The sequence below is a fragment of the Pipistrellus hanaki genome (genome assembly GCF_964339955.1).
Source record: "Pipistrellus hanaki genome assembly, chromosome: 10".
Classification (NCBI taxonomy): Eukaryota; Metazoa; Chordata; class Mammalia; order Chiroptera; family Vespertilionidae; genus Pipistrellus; species Pipistrellus hanaki.
In genome coordinates, this window is record NC_140512.1 from 48,238,172 (window position 1) to 48,257,705 (window position 19,534).

Here is a 19,534-nt window from a genome sequence, read left to right on the forward strand (position 1 = left end):
AGAACTAATAGAATAACGCCTCAGACGGGCGTTGCACCTGCCAGAGGTCTGTCTTCCTTCCTTCCTTCCTTCCTTCCTTCCTTCCTTCCTTCCTTCCTTCCTTCCTTCCTTCCTTCCTTCCTTTCTTTCTTTCTTTCTTTAATGTAACAAAATGTATGGAATTGTAGTGCAGTCAGTTTTTAGAGCAGTTAAGCTGCCTGAACCAAGTTCCTTATTAGGAGTCAGGTTTTTCCTTTCAGTTTTCTTTTTCAAACATTCCATCCCAATCTCCGAACATTCCTTCTCGTTCCTTCCAGCAGATGTGTTACAAAGATTAATTAGCATTTGAGGTTTTATATGTCAGATGTTTAATCAGTGCCCAGCATGCTACAATTCTTTGGCTTAACGCAGTGTTTTTCAACCTTTTTTGGGCAAAGGCACACTTGTTTCATGAAAAAAATCACGAGGCACACCACCATTAGAAAATGTTAAAAAATTTAACTCTGTGCCTATATTGACTATATATAAAGTAATTCTCTTGAATAGGAATCAAATAAACACAAAGAAAGTATTTTATAATTACTTTATTATGAAATATTAAGTAAACAAAATAGTGAAAAATTATAAAATTCTTGTCTTGTCTGCACCTACGGCACACCAGGCAACATCTCGCGGCACACTAGTTTGCCGCGGAACAGCGGTTGAAAAACGCTGGCTTAACGGGTCCGCCAGTAACACATGTTTAAAGGGAATACTTAGGGTTTTTTTTTTTTAGCGTAGGGTTATTTTTCTGGGAGGCTTGCCACAAATAGTTACTCTTGTTTACTTATTCCTTTCTCATGGTGGTTTCCGTTCTGGAGTTTTCATTCCTGATCTTGACCTTCGTGTGGCAGAGGTCCAACTTATACGACAGTCCCACTGCCCACCAGCCATCTCCAGTGGGATATTTCCCAGGCGTCTCTACTTTCGTGTGTCCAAAACGGAATTCTGGCTCTGCCTCCCCCACGTGAACCCGTTCCTCCCAGGGTTCTGTATGAGAATCCGTGGTATCGCCATCCACACATCTGCCCATACAGCAATCCACAGGTTATCTTGACCCCTCCCCCTACCTTCCCCTGAGCATCTAAGCTGTTCTCAAGTCCTATTTTCCCTCTTAAATACCTTGGTCTCCTTCTTTACTTGGCAGCAAGAATGGCCATATTTAAAAATTTTTTCATTTAACGATCAGACTTCTTGCCTTTAGAATAAAGTTCAAAGTCATTGTCATGGCCCCACGTGATCTCTCCCTTCCCTGCCCTCCATCGTGTATTTTCTCCCACACAAGCCACTGTGGCTCTCCTCCGGGCCTCCGGGGTTTTCCACACAGCTCATTGATCCTCAGCCGGTGCCCCTGCCTTCTTTTTAAATGACAAATACTTTGTAATGTCCACATTGTTATCCTCAAAAGGCAATTTAGTGGTAACATACTCTACCTAGATACAATTTTAGAAATAAATTTAAAATTAAGTAATAATTATAAAAGGGAAATTAAAAGTACATAACTCGGATACGACTATACTAGAAGACCTAATTAAGTACTCAGATGTCTACATCTACTTAGAATGAGTAATTTGAATTTAAAAGAAAGTAGGAGATTAGGAGCTATTTTGTACGAAGAAGTATAGGAAAACGAGACAGCAGGGATACAAGTGGACATTAGAATAAAAACTAGTGATACAATAACTTACTTGCAAATGCTGATTCTTCTATAAGAATGCCTTAATTGAAATAAAGATGCTGTGCAAGAAAATCTACAGATTGTCAAAATGGAGAAAATGAGGACATATATTTTTGCAGATGAGCTGTAGGTCATACATGGATGTCTAGTAAGACATTCAAAATTCCTATAGGGTGCCGAATAACTTCTTACTGTGAGAAACTGTCAAATGTATTGCAAAATGTTCGGCGTACTTGGCTCACATACTAAATGCAAGTAGCGCCACCCCCCCCCCCCCCAATCCCACCCCATTATGGTTACAACCATAAACCCTATCAGATCTAGTCACCTTTTTCAGAGCAGATATTTTGTAACTTCCCCTTTGTAACATCCCCTTCGTTGTCCTGATTTAATTCATAGATAATGTAATCAACCTACACATAACGCGTTTCTTGAAAAAATCAGTTTACTGCCCTAACTCTGTTATAATAGAGAAACAGGAGGAAATAAATTTATAATAAAAATAAACTGGCCCTCGCCAGTTTTGCTCAGTGGATAGTGTGTCAGCCTGTGGACTGAAGGGTCCTGGGTTCATTGCTGGTCCAGGGCACATGCCCGGGTTATGGGCTTGATCCTCAGTAGAGGGCGCGCAGGAGGCAGCCGATCAATGATTCTTATCATTGATGTTTCTATCTCTTTCCCTCTTCCTTTCTGAATTTCACTATGTAAATGCTCCGGCATGACTACGCTATACGACATCATGAAGTAGATATTTATTCCTACTTAGAGTGAAGAGCTTTGGATTTAGGAGTCGATCAGAGGCTACTTCCTATAAAAAAGTACAGGAAAATGAAAGATAAGAGGTGTGGGTGACACTAGAATGGAGACCTGTATTAGGACAAGTGATAACAGACCATATATCTTATCTGTGTTTGGTAAGGGAAAGAGCGAAATCACCTTACTTTAATAAGGATAATAGGACAAGGCAAATTACAGACTGTCTCAGAGGAAAACATTTGTATCCTCTCAGGCGACCTGTAGGTCCTACATAAATGTCCAGCGGACATTAGAAAGTCGTATAGATACCGAATAATTCTTCGTTTTATGGGGCTAACCCATATACTGCAGGACATCTGTTATCCCGGCTGCATCCCCTGAGGGCCAATAATGACTCCCAGTTGTCATGAAACAAAAACCCATCCATTTCTAAAATTTCATGGTGAGAACCACTGACTCAGTTCATATCTAGCATCTTGAGATTAGTGTGTTTACCTCCATAAGGAGTCCTGTAGATTAGATTGGATGCCTGCCTCCCAAATCCCCAGTTTTTAAAATACTTTGCGCCTTGCTTTGTTCATTTTTTTTGTTTGTTTTTAAGCATTTACCCAACTCCAGGTTGTCTGCTTTCTGCATTAGAATGTAAGCTCCTTGAGGGCCAAGCCAGCTTGCTTTCCACAGTGCTACCCCTGTAACCGGCTGACTGCTTCAGACCCTGACAGAATTGTGTGGACGTTAGCTCAAGTATTTGTATTTCAGTCATTGAATTGTAATTTCTTCTTTGAGACCAATTTGAGACTAATAAAAAGTAAATGCGAATTTTGCTCTGCTGCCTTCATTTGCTTTATTTCTAGGAATCTCCACACGACAGCCAACTGCAGGCACCAATTGGAAGAGACAAAACAGAGGGTGTGTTTTGCCCCTTCCAGCTTTACCGTTCCAGGACTCGGGGACCAAGGAGCCTTCAGCACATGGCCAGGGCAAGGCAGGGTGGTGGTGGTGGTAGAGAAGTCCGCAGCCTGTGGGCATATCTTTTGTTGAGGAGCAGAGAGAGAGAGAGGCTGGAAGCTGCTAAGACATCTTTCTTTTCTTTTCTTTTTTTAAATATATTTTACTGATTTTTTACAGAGAGGAAGGGAGAGAGATAGAGAGCTAGAAACGTCGATGAGAGAAACATCGACCAGCTGCCTCTTGCACACTCCCTACCGGGGATGTGCCCGCAACCCAGGTACATGCCCTTGACCGGAATCGAACCTGGGACCTTTCAGTCCGCAGACCGACGCTCTACCACTGAGCCAAACCTGTTTCGGCTGCTAAGACATCTTTCTTCCTGTGGTCATGGGTAGGGCCAGGGCCAGGCTGAGGAACAAAAGTTAAAAATGTAAATGGTCTGCCCTGACCAGTTTGGCTCAGTGGATAGAGTGTCGGCCTTCAGACTCAGGGGTCCAGGGTTCGATTCCGGTTACAAGTACATCCTCAGTGGGGGATGTGCAGGAGACAGCTGACTGATGTTTCTCTCTCATCGATGTTTCTGACTCTCTATTCCTTTCCCTTCCTCTCTGTAAAAAAACAATAAAATATATTTAAAAATGTAAATGGCCCTAACTGGTTTGGCTCAGTGAACAGAGCGTTGGCCTGTGGACTCAAGGGTCCCAGGTTCCATTCCTGTCAAGGGAATGTACGTTGGTTGTGGGCACATCCCCAGTAGGGGGTATGCAGGAAGCAGCTGATTGATGTTTCTCATCGATGTTTCTGACCATCCCTCTCTCTTCCTCTCTGTAAAAAAAATTAATAAAATATATATTTTAAAAAATGTAAATGATCTTCAGAATTTTCCTTTGAAAGCCCTTCTTATTCTTTCATCACAAAGCTTGGATGGAGAGAGGAAAATCCCTCTGTGGCAGTGTAGATTTGATTAAAAGGAAGGCAAATTGCCATTTGATTTGGATCCATGTAAATAGCAACCCATTTGTTGCTTGTTGGAGCACGAAAATGCCACCAAACCAAGCATGAGCAGATGTTTGAGTTTTCCCAATCAGGCATTTGTCCTATTTGTTTATTTTCTCTGGCAGAGCAGGCTCCCAGGTTTTCAGACGTGTTTAAGTTGCTATTCCCCGGGTTTAACCTCCCTCCTGTGCTTTTCACTCTTCCTTTTTGCTGAGTGATCTTACCAACCCTCACAGCTTCGGGTACCTAATCTTTGATGCCACTCACCTATATTCCCCTCCGTCTTTCAACTCTTGATCTGAATATACAACAGCCTACTGAGCATCGATCTTGGATTGTCCATTGCAAACTAAACATAAAAATTGAGATTATAATCACCTAAGTCCTGTTTCTCTTACATTACTTCTTGTCTTGCTTTTCTAGAAATCCATTCTTTTTTTTTTTTAAATATATTTTATTTTATTATTTTTTTAATATATTTTATTGATTTTTGTACAGAGAGGAAGGGAGAGAGATAGAGAGTTAGAAACATCAATGAGAGAGAGTCATTGATCAGCTGCCTCTTGCACACCCCCTACTGGGGATATGCCCCCAACCAAGGTACATGCCCTTGACCGGAATCGAACCCAGGGCCCTTCAGTCCCCAAGCCGACGCTCTATCCATTGAGCCAAACCGGTCCCGGCTAAATATATTTTATTGATTTTTTACAGAGAGGAAGAGAGAGGGATAGAGAGTTAGAAACATCGATGAGAGAGAATCATCGATCAGCTGCCTCTTGCACACCCCCTACTGGGGATGTGCCCGCAACCAAGGTACATGCCCTTGACCAGAATCGAACCCGGGACCTTTCAGTCCGCAGGCTGACGCTTTATCCACTGAGCCAAACCGGTCCCGGCTAGAAATCCATTCTTAACTGCTGCCAGGGATATTTGTAAAACACCTATCCTACAGAATGGCCAGGCACTGTTTTAAGTTTAGGGATACAGCAAGATAAATTCCTGCTTTCACACACTTGAATTCTACAAATGCATCAATAAGCAAGATGAAAAATCAGTGGTAGTTTTCATGCTACGGAAGTGGGGGAGAGAGAGAGAGAGAGAGTGAGAGAGAAACATCAGTGATGAAAGAGAAACATTGATCAGCTGCCTCCTGCACCCCCCATACTGGGGATTGAGCCTGCAACCCAGGCATGTGCCCGGGAATCGAATGACCTGGTTCATAGTTGGACACTCAGCCACTGAGCCACACTGGTTGGGCTGGGGAGCTACTTTAGACTGGGAGGTCAGCAAAGGTCTTGCAGAAGAGCAGACTGGAACTGCCAAGCTCAGAGTTGAAGGACAAAAAGGAGATCTCTAGATGAGGGGGGAAGCATTCTAGCTAGGGGATCATGTCACCTTCCTCTTCCCCCACCAACGAATTCTTGCAGTGGTTTCCCAAGGTCTTCAGTATCTAAGTCCAAACTTCGTAGCATGGAGAGATCCCCTGGCATCTGGCCACTTGCCTTCCTCTAGTTTCTTTACATGACATTAACTCATTCAATCCTCAGAACCACCCTGTAAAACAGCAATAAGGCTGGTTGAGTTCCTGGGTTATGTCTTACTCATCTTTGTACAAGGTCACTGCATTAGCCGTTGGCTCAATACATGTTCATTAAATAGGCACGGTGTTGGCAAAAAGGATGATTTCTTAGTAACTGTACAGGTCTAGACGCATGCTGTCCACAAAACTATCAAGTGAGCTATGTAGGTAATTTATAATTTTCTCATCGCTATATCAGAAGTAAAGAAGCAGAGGAGCCCAGCCAGTGTGGCTCAGTGGTTGAGCATCAGCCCATGAGCCAAGAGGTCACTGGTTTGACTCCTGGTCAGGGCACATGCCTGGGTTATGGGCTTGATCCCCAGTGCGGGGTGTGCAGGAGGCAGCCTATCGATGATGTTTCTCTTTCATGATGTTTCTATCTCTCACTTCCTCTCTCTTTAAAGATAAACAATAACATTTTTAAAAAAGCAGATGAAGTTGTAATAACATTTAAATATCAATATAACACGACTAACAGTTATCAGTGAGATACTCTGCGTTCTTTTCATTATAAACCTTTGAATTCCAGTGTGTGTTTCACACATCACATCTCGGTTTAGACTAGTCACATTTCATGTGCTCTACAGCCCCTTGCGGCTGGCTGGTGGCTGCCTCCTCACTTACTGACCGCCTAAGGCTACCCACACCTTCCACCACATGACAGCACATGAGACAGGTGAGCCAGTTAACAGCTGTGGGCCAGCTCTGACAAAAGACTGCTCACATTCCTGTATATCGGTTGGAATTTAGGATTAATTTATAGTTGTCTATTTCTCCAATTATCCCAAAGAGACAATCCTGGGAGACTGCTTATTTGCACATGCACTTCCAATCTGCTGCCCACAGTTAATGCACAGGAACAGACACTTAAAAAGAACAATCACAAAAGTTTATTCAATGTACAGCAGGCTCCAAGACAACAATTATTCTAGCTATAGGTGGCAAGAGATGTTATGACAGAGAATCCAGATGTTAAAACAGGAAGGGAGTGAAGGATCACCATTGCCCCACGCTCAAGAAGCAGCTCACTTTTTGCCAGATTTCTTGTGGGAACCCCTTTCACTTCCCATGTGGTTCAGGGTTCGAGTTCTGGAGAAGGCTGCACACAAATGAAAGAGATTTAGAAAAGTATTAATTTGGGAGTATTGGGAGCCAGGCGGGAGCCCAAGAGAGGACTACACCCCGATCTGGCCTCGCTATCCCTTTTTATTAAGACTATGGGATACACCCATAGCCTTTAGGCAGGAAATCCAATAACAGAAATTTATGTAAGACTAATGGGAGGCTGTTTCAGCTAACAATGTTCCAGCTAAACAGTGAGTGATAGCTCTGACCTTTCAGAGCAATTAAGGTTGTTGACCAGCCTTCTGAGTTTCCTGTCTACATCTTTCTATTAGTGAGACAATGATCAGTTTCCGGCAATTTCTTTTCTTTTTTTTAAAAAAAAATATATATTTTATTGATTTTTTACAGAGAGGAAGAGAGAGGGACAAAGAGAAACATTGATGATAGAAAAACATCGATCAGCTGCCTCTTGCACACCCTCTACTGGGGATGCACCCGCAACCAAGGCACATGCCCTTGACCGGAATCGAACCCAGGATCTTTCAGTCCTTTGAGCCAAACTGGTTTCGGCCGGCAAATTCTTTCTTTCTTTCTTTCTTTCTTTTTAAAAAAAATATATTTTATTGATTTTTTACAGAGAGGAAGAGAGAGGGATAGAGAGTTAGAAACATCGATGAGAGAGAATCATCAATCAGCTGCCTCCTGCACCACCCCTACTGGGGATGTGCCTGCAACCAAGGTACATGCCCTTGACCAGAATCGAACCTGGGACCTTTCAGTCCGCAGGCCAATGCTCTATCCACTGAGCCAAACTGGTCTCGGCACGGCCGGCAATTTCTTAATTCTACCTGTGGCCAGATGGCCCTTCACCATCTTGACTTTTAGTTCCTCAAGTTTCTTCTGCTCCTTTTTTTGCTTCTGCTTGAATGCCTTTTCTTTCTTCGCAGATTTCCTTGGGCTGCTTCTGGCCATTTGGTCAGAGCATCCGCTCCGCATGCCCAGGTTGCAGGTTGGGTCCTTGGTAAGGGCACATACAAGACTCAACCAAGGAGGCCTGCCCGTGCAGCAGGGTGGTTGAGCAGGACGTGAACCAGGAGGTCGTCCATGGGTTCCGGTCAGTGCACATGCGGGGGTTGCAGGTTCCATCCCCAGTAGGGGGAGCAGGAGGCAGCCTACCTATGATTGTCTCATCATTGATGTTTCTGTCTCTCCCTTCCCCTTCCTCTTCTCTGAAATCAATAAAAGCATAAAAAAAAAAAGAACCAACCAATGAATGCATAAATAAGTGGGACAACAAATCTAGATTGCTCTCTCTCTCTCTCCCCCTTCCTCTCTCAAAAGATAAAAAAGTTAAAAAACAAAAACAAAAAAAAAAATTTGCAAAACTCCAGTAGGATGGACATGTTGCCTTTCCTACATAGCATGCTGCCAGTGGTTTAGACGCCATGCCCGAAGACTGGCCTTATTTTTTATTTATGGATTTTGCTAATAATAAATAAACCCTTTCTTTTAGACACTTCAGTAGTGGAAGTTAAGATGTTTTGCTGAGCCGAAACCAGTTTGGCTCAGTGGATAGAGCTTCAGTCTGCGGACTGAAGGGTCCCGGTTCCATTCCGGTCAAGGGCATGTACCTTGGTTGCGGGCACATCCCCAGTGGGAGGTGTGCAGGAGGCAGCTGGTCGATGATTCTCTCTCATCGATGTTTCTAACTCTCTATCCCTCTGTCTTCCTCTCTGTAAAAAATAAATAAAAATGTATTTTTTAAAAAAGAAAAGACTTTTTGTTGAACTCATCTATTTCATCTTTGCAGCCCTTACCAGTCCCTCAAATTCTCTCATTTGTTTGCGAGACACGCCCCCTCATCCAACCCCCTCCCCCCCCCCCCAGGCTGGGACCAGCAGGAGCTCAGTACAGTACTGAGCACTATCCCTGCTCGGTCGGCCTCCAGGGGGACCGCGGCCCCCGCCCTTCCCAGACGGTCTGAGACCGCGGACGTGACTGGGAGGAGCCTGGCCTGGAGTGCGCGCTGGCCGCGGGGCGCCGGGCGCCATGGCGGAGCCCACCGTGTGCTCCTTCCTCACCAAGGTGCTGTGCGCGCACGGCGGCCGCATGCTGCTGCCGGACCTGCGCGCCCACGTGGAGCTGTCGGAGGCGCGGCTGGGCGCGGTGCTGCGCCAGGCGGGGCCCGACCGCTTCCTGCTGCAGGAGGTGGCGGTGCCCGCGGGCCCCTGGGACCCCGAGGCCGAGGTGGCGGCGGGCGCGGGCGGCGCGGGCGGCGGCCCCGCGGCCTGGCGGGTGGTGGCCGTATCCTCCGCGCGCCTGTGCGCCCGCTACCAGCGCGGCGAGTGCCAGGCCTGCGCCCAGCTGCACCTCTGCCGCCGCCACATGCAGGGCAAGTGCCCGCACCGGGACTGCTGGTGAGCGGGGCCGGGAGCCCGGGGGCGCGGGGGGCCGGGGCGGCGGGGGGCCGGGGCGCGGGGGACCCGGGGGGTCGGTGGGGCTGGAGCGGTGGGGGCGAGGGGGCGGGGCCGTGGCGGGCGTCCTCCCGGACGCAGGCGGTATCACCACCCCCCTCCTTCGGGGGCCTAGACCCTCAGGCTGGAAGCGGGGGCCCGGGGGCGCGGGGGCGCGGGGGCGCGGGGGCCCGGGGGCGCGGGGGGCCGGGGGCGCGGGGGGCCGGGGCGGTGGGGCCGGGGGCGCGGGGGAATCGGGGGGCCGGGGGCGCGGGGAGGTGTGGGGGGCCGGGAGCGCGGGGGACCCGGGGGGTCGGTGGGGCTGGAGCGGTGGGGGGGCGGGGCGGGGGGGCCGGGGCGGGCGTCCTCCCTGACGCAGGCGGTATCACGACCCCCCCCCTCGGGGGCCTAGACCCTCAGGCTGGAAGCGGGGCCCCGGGGTGGCGCCTGTTATGCCCAGACTTCATGATCCCCAAGGACCACCAGGGAGCCAAGTCCGATGCAATAAACAAAAGAGCCTTCACCATGCTAGCATGGGCCCCCCCAACTCATGCCGGCAGCATGGTGGAAGAGAGCTGAATTTCTCCCAGTCCAGGGGTTTTGAGGGCTAGGGATAACTCCGCCCTGTGGGGTGGAGTCGGGAGCTCATCCTTGCCCCGCCCTGCCCTCTCACGCCCTCCTGGGAAAGGGCGGAAGGGAAGCTTGTGCTCCCAGCTCCGGCGCCACAGGAGGCGGGAGCTCAGGGCAGTTTGGATTTCTTTTCTTTCCTTTTTAAAAAAATAATATATATTTTGTCCATTTTTTACAGAGAGGAAGGGAAAGGGATAGTTAGAAACATCGATGAGAGAGAAACATTGACCAGCTGCCTCCTGCACACCCCCTATGTGCCCGCAGCCAATGTACATGCCCTTGACCGGAATCGAACCTGGGACCTTCCAGTCCCCAGGCCAACGCTCTATCCACTGAGCCAAACCGGTTTCGGCCAGTTTGGATTTCTTAGCCGCTTCTCATCCCTGGTCGCGGGTCCTCCGTGACTCGGCCCTGGTAAGCCAGGATTGGGACTTGGGAGTTGTCTCCGGTGCTCCTTTTGGGGGAGCATTTGCAAATCCCGTCAGGGCCTTGGGCCCTTTATGCAGAGATTGCCTCCTCCCACCCAGTCACAAAGTTTTACGGAAGCTAATCTCTCCTCTCTGGGTTTATAAAGACCCATCTGGTCCGACTCCCAGGAAACGGAGGGGTGGCTGACTTCGGAGAGGCCGGCTGAGCCTCCTGTGGTTTACTCCAGGTCCCCAAAGTGGGGGTGGGGGCGGGCCTTCTTTTTAACGCCGGTGGCTTGTGGGGGTGGGCAGACAAGTGCACTCACCTGCAGAACAGGTGGGCACCCCCTGTCAGGGCGGGCGACCGGGGGTGGGGGCTACCCTTGGCTTTAATATCCTCGTTTAAAACGAAGATGACCTTGGGAGCGGAGTTGCATCAACCCAGCTTTCCTACTACCAGAGCTTGTTAGGCTGCTGTACCTGGTGTCCCTGTTTATTGACTCCACATGCAAGTTGAAAGTGACTGTAGGCAAAGAATTGGACAGATTGGCCGCTTCACCTAGGCCCTGGTCGGCAAACTGCGGCTCGAGAGCCACATGCGGCTCTTTGGCCCCTTGAGTGTGGCTCTTCCACAAAATACCACTTGTGCGCCTGCATGTACTGTGCGATTGAAACTTCCTGGCCCACACGCAGAAGTCGGTTTTCGGCTCTCAAAAGAAATTTCAGTCGTTGATATTTGTCTCTGTTGACTAGTGGGTTTGCTGACCACTGACTAGGCTTCTGATGCAGAGCCTTTGTGTTCCAGGTCTACCTGTACCCTTTCCCATGACATCCACACACCTGTCAACATCCAAGTGCTGAAAAACCATGGGCTTTTTGGCCTCAATGAGGCCCAGCTTCGGATTCTGCTCTTACAGAACGACCCCTGCCTTTTACCAGAGGTGAGTCACCAAGCAGGCAGCCTCGGGTGTACGGGGGTGGGATGGCGACCTTTCCGGACTCTCTGATTTTCCTGGATTCTGATACTCAGGGAGGGATGGACCCCCGTGGTATAGAAGTAATTATAAAGGCTCCTGGTTTTTTGAGTGTTTACTAGATGCTAAGCAATTTATATACATTAATAACTTGCCCCCATCTTATAGGTGTGGAAACTGAGTCTCAGATAGATTAACTTGCCTTGGGTCACATAATAAATGGTAGATTTGAAGTTAGGTCTGTTTATGAAGCTGGTGTTTTGTGAATTGCCCGTTTATGCTTTTGCCTAATTTTTTTTTTTTTTTTTTTATGGAGGCATTTGTCTTTTCTTGTTAATTTATAGGATGTCTTTAATAATAAAAATTTATTTTCTGGTCATATTTGTTACAAATATTGACCCCCATTTACTTTTTGGGGGGCCTTAGATGTAAATTTTAATTGCTTCAAAGCAACATGACTCAGTTTTATACTTAAAAAATACCCATTATAACTGCTATAATGGTGAATGAAGTTAGTATGTTTGTATCTGTTTAGCTAGACACAAATACTTTTTAAAAATAAAATAGTTGGATTTCTAGCTCTGGCCTGGTAGCTCAGTTGTTTGGAGCATCATCCTGATGCACCAAGTGTATGAGTTTGATCCTCCATGAGGGCACATACCAGAGGCAACCAATGAATGCATAAATGGATGGAACAGCAGCCAATGTTTCTCTCTCTCAAATCAATATATAAATTAAAAGCCTTGGTCAGTTTATTCAGTGGTTAGAGTGAAGGGTCTTGGGTTCAATTCCCGGTCAAGGGCATGTGCCTCAGTTATAGGTCCGAGCCCTGGTCCTGGTTGGGCTTGTGGGGGAGGCAACCAGTGGATGGTCCCTCACATTGATGTTTAGCTCTCTTTCTCTCTCCCACTTCTCCCACCCTTCTTCTCTCTCTCTCTCTCTCTCTCTCTCTCTCTCTCTCTCTCTCTAAAGATCAATGAAAAAAATATCCTCAGGTGAGGATTAAAAATGTATTTATTAAAAAAATAGTTAGAACCCCTAAAATAAAATTTTATAAGAGACCACCAATTAAAAGTTGAGTTTTCTAGTCTGGCTCAGTGATTCTACTACTCCTCACAACTTGCCAGAGGAGGGAGGAGAAGAAGAGAGGTGTTGGGAAGGAGAGGGTAGTTTGTGGCTGTGGCCCCATTTTAACTAAGAGATTGCAGGGTCTGGAAGGCCCAAAGCTGGAGCCTGTGGTTCAGATGGCAGAGGCTGCCCTCAGGGCAGCAGCATGTACCCACAGGCAGCACTGGCACCAGCCCCAGGTGCCCATCCCCTTTCTCATTTCTTCAGATGGGTGAAGCCAGGTCAGGTATGTCCTGAGTCAGGTGCATTCCAACTGCGTCGCCAGGAGGGACACGATGCCTGCTCATCTTTTCTGTGTGTGAGCTTAAGATCGATGCGTGTGTTTAGAGTTGACAGCCTGACCCATCATTATAAAGGTCCCCACCAGGAGAGTCTTGGTTCCCCTGGGACAGACCCAGTTTACATCCGTTGCCCTAATGTAATTATTAATCGTGCTTCCTAAAAAAATGCCCTTGTCTGGCTGACGAATTGTCTGTTCCCACTACCTGTCTAGGTTGGTTTCCCCACACAGGGATTTAGGTGTGTGATTTCTTGAAGTAGGGCTCCTTGCAAAAACTTGGTAAGATTAAAAAAAAGAGGGAAGCAGGTTACAGGGAAGGACAAGCTACACACAAGACAAAATCAGGCCTTGACTTGACTCATGGCGGGGCCCGAGCTGCAATCACACTGAAGAATGGCGGCAAAGGGCCAGCCTTTATACCTACTTAGAATTCACTCATTGGCTACTGACTTTGGGACAGTAAGGTAGGTCCACAGAAGGTCAAAGTCAGAGAGAGGCAGCTGTGAGTTAGCAACACCTGGGGGGAGATCTGGGCGGGAGTAACTACCCATCTGCCTTCCCCCCAATGATTTTATAAAAAGTGCATTTTTTTTTTTTTCCACCCAAGGGTATTTTTTCCATTGATTTTCAGAGAGAGTGGAAGAGAGAGGGAAAGACAGAAACATTGACATGAGTGAAACACATCGATTGGTTGCCTCCTACACACGCCCTGACCAGGTTCGGGGTGGAGAGAAGCCTGCAAACGAGGTACATGCCCTTGACTTAAATGGAAGCTGGGACCCTTCGGTCCGCAGACCCATGCTCTATCCACTGAGCCAGACTGGCTAGGGCCCACCCAATGATTTTAACAGCCATTGGTGACCAGAGGTTGCCAGTTAGAGAAGTTGTTATTTATTGGCTTAAAAGGTACAGTGCAAACCAGTGTTTTCAGCGTTGCCTCACTTCCCTCCCAGGTCTGTCTGTGCTACAACAAAGGGGAAGCCCTGCATGGCTACTGCATCCTCAAGGACAAATGCAACAAGTTTCACGTGTGCAAGTCCTTCGTCAGGGGGGAGTGCAGGCTTCAGAAATGCAAACGGTCCCACCAGCTCATCCACGCCGCATCCCTGAAGCTGCTGGAGGACCAAGGACTGAATGTTTCCAGTGTCGTCAATTTCCAGATCATCTCTACCTACAGGCACGAGAAGCTGCACGAGATGCTGGAAAACAAAGGTGAGAATGTCAGAGGTAGACAAAACTCCATCACTGATGTAGTTTTTAAACACACACACACACACACACACACACACACATTTTTATTGATTTCAGAGAGGAAGGGAGAGGGGGAGAGAGAGAAACATCAATGACGAGAGAATCATTGATTGGCTACCCACCTGCGAGCATACACTGGGAATCAAGCCTGCAACCTGGGCATGTGCCCTGACTGAGAATTGAAATGGTGACCCCCTGGTTTATAGGTCGATGCTCAACCACTGAGCCGTGCTGGCCAGGCCTCACACTTAATTTTGACCTGAAAGTGAGTCTGGGGAGAATGCACTTCACGTGTGTCGAGCTCTGCCCTAGGGCAGGTTAAGGACAGTCAGTGTTTTATGATACAGAACTGTGATTGTCACCAAATCAGGGAAGGGATGGAGTTTATGTTCAGGGCTGCCAGCTGATGGCACCTGTCCCGAGCTTGAGCAGTGTAGCTCCTTGGTAAGTTGGGGGCCAGCAAGTAGATAGACCAGTCTTCTTCTTTTTTTTCTTTTTCTTTTCTTTCTTTCTTTCTTTTTTTTTTTTTTAACAGAGAGGAAGAGAGAGAGATAGAGAGTTAGAAACATCGATGAGAGAGAATCATCGGTCAGCTGCCTCTTGCACCCCCCCAATTCCCCCACTGGGGATGTACCTGCAACCAAGGTACGGTACATGCCCTTGACCGGAATCGAACCTGAGACCTTTCAGTCCGCAGGCTGACGCTCTATCCACTGAGCCAAATCGGTTTCGGCAGGCAGATAGACCAGTCTTAAGAGCTTCATTAGGAAAAAAGAGGAGGGAGATGGACTAGTGACTAGAAAGGTAAGGGATGGCTTTTATTAAATTGAATTAAAGTTTTTTTCTTTTTTAGTTGTTAGGAGATTTTAAGCACATTATTGAAAAATTTGGATCATAGAATAAAGATAAAAATTGCAAAAGATCACTCATTGAAATGCATAGTAATTGTTACCATTTACTCAAAAGCCCTTCAGTTTTGTTACTCTATGAAGACTAGTCCAGTTGTAGTTAAAGTATGTTTTGGTTTAGCATCTTAAACTGTCACTCTGTACAACATCATAACCATCTTCCCATCTCGCTGCTTAGTCTGTCACTTTTTAAGGTCTACAAAGTATGATTTGGTGTTCTTTTATATATATATATTTGTGTGTGTGTGTGTGTGTGTGTGTGTGTGTGTGTGTGTGTTTAATTGATTTTTTTACAGAGGAAGGGAGAGGGATAGAAAGTTAGAAACTTCGATCAGCTGCCTCCTGCACACCTCCTACTGGGGATGTACATGCCCTTGACCAGAATTGAACCTGGGACCTTTCAATCCGCAGTCTGATGCTCTACCCACTGAGCCAAACCAGTCTGGGCTGGTGTTCTTTTCATTAGAATTTAGGTTACTTATTCTGTTAGATTTGCCTGTAGCTGAAGATCAGCTTCACTGGGTGGTAGACTCAGGAGAATTCTTGATGGGAAAACCATATCACCAAATCAGAGTCTCTAGGCTTTTACTATGGACCTTGCTTATGTTGGGATGGCAGTGGCCGACTTGCTAGGCAGGTGGGTTAAGGTGGGAAGGGCTTTGCATATGCTGGTGTGAGAGGCTGTCTAAGGACCCTGAATGGTGGCAGGGACCTTCTGCTCTGTATTATGTATAGGGCCTGTCGTTATCTTCATCTGCTCTTGTTTCGTGGCTCTCCCCTAACTATGCAATAGTTTCTTTCTGTTTGCTCTGTGTGTGTTTAATACATACATATATACGTGTGTGTGTGTGTGTGTGTGTGTGTGTGTATTTAAAATATATTTTTATTGATTTCAGCTAGGAAGGGAGAAAGAGAGAGAGATAGAAACATCAGTGTTGAGAGAAAATCATTGATCGGCTGCCTCCTGCACACCCCACACAACCCAGGCGTGTGCCCTTCACCGGAGTTGAACCTGGGACCCTTCAGTCTGCAGGCTAGCACTCTTTCTACTGAGTCGAACTGGCTAGGGCTACTATATTTTGAATCCAGAAGACACAAACTCTCCGAATTGAGACTTCTTTCTGAGGTCTGATTCGCTGGACAAATGCTCCCAATAAGAAATGAAATTTAGAAATGGTACAAGGAGTGTCTTAGGAAAGCTCACCTCTTCTTCTTCTTAGATAATTCAGCTGCTTCTGTGGAGCACTCCCAGGGCCTTGAGAAGCAAGGAAGACCAGCTCCTGGGGCTGCAGAAGCCCGTCCCCCGGCTTCTGCCCCTGCCCAGGTGGCCAAGAAGCCAAGCGCAGGTAAACCGTGAAGGACGTCGCTGAAGGAAGAAGAAGCTTGTCCAGTTGGAAGGTCTGAAAACAAAGCTTCCGTTTTGAGCTTTGATTTGTAGCTATTCGTTCATTTAATTATTACTTTAAAATACCTACCTCACAGGGTGTTGTGAGAGTGAAAGAAGACAGAAAAGGAGACATTATCAAGATGTGGAGGATACGATTGGGGATGAGGTTGGACCTTGAGCAGGCAAAGAGAGGGTAAACTGGGGTGCAGATGGAGTCAGTGCTGGGCAAGCCCTGGGATGGCAGTTCCCGAGAGCTTTCCCGGGCTGGCCGGCAGAATTCTTAAAGAGGCAGGTTTTGCTGACTGGCTGTGTGACCCATCCACATATTTTTATGCCCATATATACAGTTTGAGTACGTCAACTTCATAAGCATCTTCTCATATTTGTTCATATTTATCACTTTTATGCACAGATATATTAGTATATCATAGTTTTCCTGTTTCCCTTATTCTGGGAAATTTTGATTCTTTCTAACAAATTTTGAATATAACTCTTTTCTTATAATCCACACAATATTGAATTTTTAAAGTTAGTCTTTTGCTTAGCTTATAGTTGCAAAATGATGCTGTCTTTTGGTTTGCATTTCTTCAAATGTGTATGCGAGTGAATATTTTTATGTGCCTGCTTTCTGTAGGTCTTTGTTTTGTGCATTTTGTTAATTACGGGGGCCTGTAATTACCTCCTTGGTGCCAATGTGGGATGGCCGTTAGTTAGGCTCCTTAATTTTTATGAAAGGCTGTGCTCATATAATATTCATCTCTTGTGGTTACATCCTCAGGCAACCCGGAGAGTATATAACTTTTGGGTGCTCGCCAGAGATTTCTACCTCACTTCTATTCTGCTCTTATGAAACTTTGTCCAAAGCCCAGTTGCTGTGGTTTGAAGGATGTGTAGTTCATCCATTCCTCAAAATTGTATTCTTTCTTTTATGGATCACGATGGACCATCAGAGATCTATATACCTCGCCCTCTTCATGTTCACTCCCCCCTCCCTCTCCCCTCTTCCCTCACCCAGATGTCTTCCTCTGGTGATGCTCAGGTGTTTGGTTCTTGGTTCCCATCAAAGGGTACCACAGAGCAGCACTTTATGGAACCCTTCCCTGTGTTTGCTGTCGCAACATCCCCAAATGTCTGTGTGGAGTGTTTTTAGAAATACTTACCTGTCCTGCAATAGCATGACATTTGAGAAATAGAGGCAAGGTACTGAGTTTTTCGTAAGGCTAACTTTACTTATTTTAGAAAGGTTTTTTTTTGTCGTGAAATTCTGTCTTTTGCATTGGGGAAGTATTTTTTTTTTAAAAAATGTCCTTTGTAAAAGGAGAAATTGCTGTGTTTCTCCTAATGGACAGTGAAAGTCATGCAACTTTTGTTACTCTTTTTGGTTTGGTTGTCAACAGCGGTGTTTCTGAAAGCCCTCACAGCGTGCATGTCTTGTTTCTTCTTCCTTTCTGATTTCTCCTGGTGCTAATTTTTTTTTAAAAGTATTTTTACATTTTATTATTATCATTATTTACATTATATCATTGTATTACGTATATTTTTGTTGTAAACCATCTTCAGTTCTTAATGGAAACAGTGTAGTAGATAGATGCATATCCTTCACATTAAGAGACCTGGTAGACTTTTATATTATTGTGTTTCCTTCACGTATCTTATAATTATGTGCTTATATATGAAGTTACTGACCCTTTGTAATCTTTGTTGCAATATTTTATTCAATTCTATAATATTTTAATTTTAGTTCTTTGGTATTCATTCTGTAGAAATATTTTATGTAATCATACCTGACAATCAGCTGTTACAGAGTTAGACTCAGAGATAAGTTTTCTTTGGCAATTTATTGGGCCTTATGAGATGAAGCTATACATCTCTAGGCTCCACAAATTCAACATATTCTAAATTGAAGGATTACATTTTCTCCCAACTGTTCTCCTCCTTTCCCCCTTTTTAAAAAAAAAATGTTGACATTTTCACATCTAATGACTTAAGCCCAAAACCTGCAAAGTGCCCTAACACTCTTCTTTCTCCTGTTCCCAATGTCAGATTGGTTACCTAATGTTGGAGATTTTTCCCCTCAAAAATCTATCAAATTTTTATCCTTGTCCGTGCCTTTCTTCACATTCCCCCCGCACTGCGCCTTATTTAAAACCCTCCTCACCTCTTCTAGAGGTTTTCAGGTCGCGTCTTTTGAGTGTTTTGTGGGAGGTGCTAGGTTATTCTCCTTCCATGATGCCCCATTTCAATTGTTGATGTAATAGACTTTTGTGGATTTCTTTGATCTCCTTATCGCCCTTCTCTCCCTCTGCCTTCCCTTTTGCTGCCTGGTTGACCATTTGAAATCCAGTCCTAATCATATTGCTTTTTCCTGCCATCACTTTTATTGGTCCCGGTCACGTAGCATATGAGTCATAAATTCGGACAGCTACAGGGACCAGAAAGGGGAGTTATGGATGAAATGAGCTGGATGTAAGAGGAAGGGGGTAAAGAGGAAGAGCTGTGGCAAATTGTCCCATCGAAAGGGGGCCACTGCCTCTCCTTTTCATGTGAGAACTTGGTCCAGTTTGTTCAATTGTCCATTGTGACAAAAGAAGCTAGAAAGCCAGATTTTCTGATCTTTAAATATTACGTTTTTAAAATGCAGGCCAATATTGTGTGTGCTGACCTACTTGCGGCTTTTGATCCTGTGACTGTGCATTTGTAAGTTCCCTCTCTCTCGGTGTCCCCCTTCTTCCCTTCACCTGCCTTAAAACCTGGTAAAATTCGGTTGTTTAAATGCCGGTTAACCTTTCCTGACCCCAGGAGAGTCCTCAGCTCTCTAGCATAGCACTTACTCCTTTGTATTGCAGTGCCTTGTGCTTTTTTCCCTATGTTTGAACAGAAATGTTACTTACTCTTCTTGGGAATTCTAACTGGTATTTAGATATTTTAAGTGTGTAAATCTATACATTTATAAATAAAATTCATTTGTATTTTATATGTGCATTTAGTAATTTTTTTTGTTTTTATTGCTATATACTCAAAGTATAATTTTTTTCTGAGTGCTGTTTTGAGTTTTTGTAAACTGATTTATAAT

At 45.8% G+C, this 19,534-nt stretch overlaps 1 protein-coding gene and 1 long non-coding RNA gene across 5 annotated transcripts in view; one reads left to right on the top strand and one right to left on the bottom strand.

The window, feature by feature from the left end:
- Positions 1-97: 97 nt before the first annotated feature.
- On the bottom strand, positions 98-2,244 carry LOC311629033. The gene is made up of 2 exons (XR_014796123.1): positions 718-2,244; positions 98-401 (listed from the first exon to the last, which is right to left on the bottom strand). It is a non-coding gene; the product is annotated as an uncharacterized lncRNA (long non-coding RNA).
- Positions 2,245-8,963: 6,719 nt separating this feature from the next.
- Positions 8,964-19,534, top strand: part of LOC311629004 (zinc finger CCCH-type antiviral protein 1-like) — a 154,310-nt gene continuing 143,739 nt past the window's right edge. Inside the window, exons 1-5 of one of the 4 annotated variants that reach the window (XM_084896727.1) lie at positions 8,970-9,460; positions 11,339-11,474; positions 13,869-14,127; positions 16,295-16,420; positions 19,103-19,487. In XM_084896727.1, the coding sequence (XP_084752853.1) occupies positions 9,093-9,460; positions 11,339-11,474; positions 13,869-14,127; positions 16,295-16,420; positions 19,103-19,122 (909 nt within the window). In that variant the 5' untranslated portion in view covers positions 8,970-9,092 and the 3' untranslated portion in view covers positions 19,123-19,487. Of the gene's footprint in view, positions 9,461-11,338; positions 11,475-13,868; positions 14,128-16,294; positions 16,421-19,102; positions 19,488-19,534 lie in introns of those variants that run through there. The other 3 variants (XM_084896723.1, XM_084896725.1, XM_084896726.1) reach the window with 3 other exon arrangements.